This window comes from Microchirus variegatus (genome assembly GCF_963457635.1).
Source record: "Microchirus variegatus genome assembly, chromosome: 18".
NCBI lineage: Eukaryota > Metazoa > Chordata > Actinopteri > Pleuronectiformes > Soleidae > Microchirus > Microchirus variegatus.
In genome coordinates this window covers 14,071,855-14,075,872 of record NC_139819.1, presented here as the reverse complement: position 1 = coordinate 14,075,872, position 4,018 = coordinate 14,071,855, and the positions used below count along the sequence as shown (strand labels likewise).

The following is a 4,018-nucleotide window of genomic DNA, read 5'->3' as shown; positions in this document are numbered from 1 at the left end:
AAAATCAGCTCTGACGTCTGTGTCCATATGAGGAGTGCCGGGCAGCCCATATATGGTCGTTCCGTCTCTTACGCGCTTCCATCTGTGGCAAAAACGAGGCGTGGCCGCAGTGGCCCCGCCCCCTCCACAGCTGTTATCAATGAACAAGTGAAACTCAAAGTCTAAAGCTGATTTTAACAGAGCTGACAGAAGAGTGCTCTCTACAGTCACTTACAGGAGATTTTGTTTTTAACATTTATTTAAACTTTCTGAAATTTAAAAGGTCACACATATTTACGTATTAACTTAATTTAAATTGTTCTGAGCCATGACTTCCACCTGTGAGCCTTTGGAGATCACTGGCGATGAGCTGGTCCACATCCTCAGGACGCCCCGGGACCAGTGCTCCTCTGCCGGCTGTGTGGTGCTGGACTGCAGACCTTTCCTTGACTTTTCACTGACGCACATTTGCGGCTCCCGCAATGTCAACTGGAACTCCATGCTGCGGCGGAGGTCCAAGAGCTCAGTGGTGGCTCTGGAGTGGCTCATCCCGGACAAGGCGCTGCTGGGCGGGCTGCAGCGCGGCGAGTTCTCCGCTGTGGTGGTGGTGGATGAGAACAGCCGCTCAGCGGCCGAGCTGAAGGCAGAGAGCGTGGCCCAGATGCTGCTCACGGCTCTGCAGAGCGAGGTCCACACGCAGATCTGCTTGCTACAAGGTAAGAGGAAACTTATTATTATTAGTTGTTTTTTTTTTTTTTTATTATTATAATAATACATTTATTTTATTTGTATTCAATGTTACATAACTTCAGCACAAAAATACAGCAACATCATAATAGACTTCACACAAAATGAACTAATTAAAAGTAATTCAGTGCGTAAAAAAATATGGTGAATTGAAATTCTGAGATTGTGGGGGACAAAAACTTCAGAGAAACCACTGACAGTTTACCAGATCAAAAAAAAAAAAAATTGTTATTAGATTACAGTGAAAGGAAATGAGACATCAGTGTTATACTATAATAAACACAGTAATCGTAACAATATTTGTTTGAAGAAGCCAACAGGATGTGGCTTCTTTACTCCGTAAACATCCGTTAACATCCACACATTAAACACATACTGTTGATCTTGTAGGTGTTGACTTCCTTTTCTTGTTTATCTCTCATTGTGATTGATTGATGTTGGCTAAACACCATGTGACCTCCATTTTAGGTGGATTTGAGAGATTTTCAGAAGCTTGTCCAGAGCTTTGTTACATCTCTGCCAGCAGCCTCCTCTCTACAGCAGAGCCAGAGCCAACAGGCCGGAAAACACCAGCATATGATCAGGTGGGAGGACATTTACTATTAAACTGGTGATGACGAAGCGTTTATATCAAATCAATCCTTCGCTGACTGTATTTGTACAGCTTCTTGGCGACTTAACAGTCATTTACAATACAATTTTGAAATTGCAGCAATCGAACAAAATTGCTAAGCTAAAAAGATATCGGCCTTAAGATGACTTTTTAAAGTTAATTTAATGGTTGTTGTGATCACTCCCAAAAAAGTGCCATAAACTCTAAAAGCTGCTTCCCCAAAGGCTTTTCTCCTCACAGTTATAAACCCAGTACCAGACAACCTGAGTGAAAAGTACATCTGAGACTTGGTCAGATGTTCTGTCCATTAACAGATTTTAAATAAAACCCGTCAGCCAGTGGAGAGATTTAAGCACAGCTGAGATGTGAGCTCTCATCCTGTCTTGAGATTAAATTTCACCTGCAACCAGGCTCCCTTTGGTCAATACCAGCTGTCGGTCACATTATGGCCATGCTTTATTGTCTATTGTTCTCATTTTCTTTTGAAGAAAAGCTGAAAATAGCAATTGAGACCATTTAACTTTCAAACAGTTCAGTTGTAAACATGGATTTTGTTTTGATTCTGTGATTGCAGGGCGGTCCGGTTGAGCTGCTACCCTTCCTGTTTCTGGGCAGTGCTGTCCACTCGTCCCGCAGAGAGACCCTGGCAGCGGTGGGCATCACGGCTCTGCTCAACGTGTCCTCCACCTGCCCCAACTTTTACGAGGGGGAGTTCGAGTACCTGCGCCTCACTGTGGAGGACAGCCTGGCTGCTGACATAGGAGCCTGCTTCTCCACCGCTATCGCCTTCATCGGTGAGCAAACGTCCCCCTCTTTCTACCTGTGAATAGTGTATCGTGAAAGTCGAGTCATTATTGGGACTGTCTGTAAAAGCAGCCCAAAAGGATTTGTCTCATCTTCATAAAATACGCCACTCAAGGATGAGTCAAAATAAGATTAGAGTAGGTTTTATTGAATCCACACTGGGGAAATTCACAGTAATATTCAAAGTGTTTCTCTTGCACAATAATCCCCTGGGTTGCCTCAACTTGTGGACCAACATGTTAATCATCTGATTATGAAACACCCGGATTATGCTGCACAAGCTGCAGAGGAGAAATAAAATGGAGGTTATTTTTGCTTTTGCTTAAAGGTTGTCGTTTCATTAACATATTTTTCAATCACAGCGCAGTGAATTTCATGTTATTTATTGGTTCATTTTCATGAAACTAAAAATGTATACAAAGACAAAAGCACATTTAAAGGTGCATTATGTAATGAATCTAAAGCAACTGCCCATAAAATCCTCCTAATATGTCACAGAGTCTCAGGAATAATGTTCATATAACAAACTGAGCTCACCAACAACAACAGTACAGCCAAAATATTTGCATTAAAAAAAACATTTTGCAGACTGCAAATCATGTTTGTTTTGAAATCATGTTTTGGCATGTGGCGCCACCTACCGCCGTCTACCAATCATTGTAGTCAGTAGAGTCTCAGCTGCCGAGCAACCACGGGTTGCCAGTTACGTCAGGAAACGAAGCCTAAAAGACCTCGGTATTTTGAATTTGAATGTAGTAACCGTTTTTGGCCACATTCTTACATATGGCACCTTTAAATTGTCAGTGGTAAACTGAAAAGGGTGTAGGCTGAAGGTAAAGCTTATTTACACATACAAATCTTACCTTTGATTGATATGATTTTTACAAAAACATAGTTACTCAACGGTTTAATTTTGTGTCTTTTAATACTTTTAACTGTTTGTTTCTGCATGTAAAACATGATGTCAAATGAAGCACAATACACTGACCTCTCCTCCTCTCTTCATTTTCCTACAGACTCTGTAAAGCAGAGTGGTGGTCGCGTGCTGGTGCACTGTCACGCAGGTATCTCCCGCTCTGCCACCATCTGTCTGGCGTATCTCATGCACACGCAGCGCGTGCGGCTGGACGAGGCCTTTGACTTTGTGAAGCAGCGGCGTCACGTCATCTCCCCGAACCTGGCCTTCATGGGCCAGCTGCTTCAGTTTGAGACTGACGTTCTCTGCAGAGGATGAAGACTCGGATCTTTGTGCTGGACTCATATCAAAACTAGTGCATATACAATAACCCTGTGAATTCAGAGAAAAAGCACTCATGACCGGTGGATCTGAATTCTACACATTCATACAAGGGATCGTTTGTTTGTTTGTTTGTTTTATGAACAACTGTGATCCTGAGCCAGCAGGTCAAACCAGCAATGACGAAATCCCCCTAATGTTTCGTACTCAAGGGTTTGTGTGTTACTCTGTTTGACTTGTGTGCCTGGTCATCTGTAAGGGCTTCACCGCCCTGACGGCTGTGAAATGACACCTTTTTAATGAGACGACGACACTGTTGCCCACTCATAGCAATAACATATAAATCATTACATTTCATGAAAATGCACTAAACTGAGGCCTCTTTGGGGGTCAAACTCATTCTGTGTCCTGAGAAAAATGACTCTCAAACTGGAAGAAGTTGTATTTTTGTATCATGTAAATATATATTTTTTTATTTGTATTCCTTATTTATTATTGCAGCATTCGTCACAACACACTAATGCTGTCTGTTACTGCACTTTATACCTACACGGTTTGGTTGATTCCTGCTGTTTTTGCCAGTGAAATAAAAACACAGTGGAGGGAATAATATTGACTCTGTTTATTCTGTTATATTG

The 4,018-nt window shown here is 42.2% G+C and overlaps 1 protein-coding gene across 1 annotated transcript; it reads left to right on the top strand.

Annotated features, from left to right (window-relative positions):
* Positions 1 to 307: 307 nt before the first annotated feature.
* On the top strand, positions 308 to 3,377 carry dusp2 (dual specificity phosphatase 2; the record flags this gene model as incomplete). The annotated part of the gene is made up of 4 exons (XM_083905035.1): positions 308 to 695; positions 1,195 to 1,310; positions 1,914 to 2,133; positions 3,160 to 3,377. The coding sequence occupies 4 exons, from the start codon at positions 308 to 310 to the stop codon at positions 3,375 to 3,377; spliced, it is 942 nt and encodes a 313-aa protein (XP_083761161.1).
* Between the last annotated feature and the right edge of the window lie 641 nt (positions 3,378 to 4,018).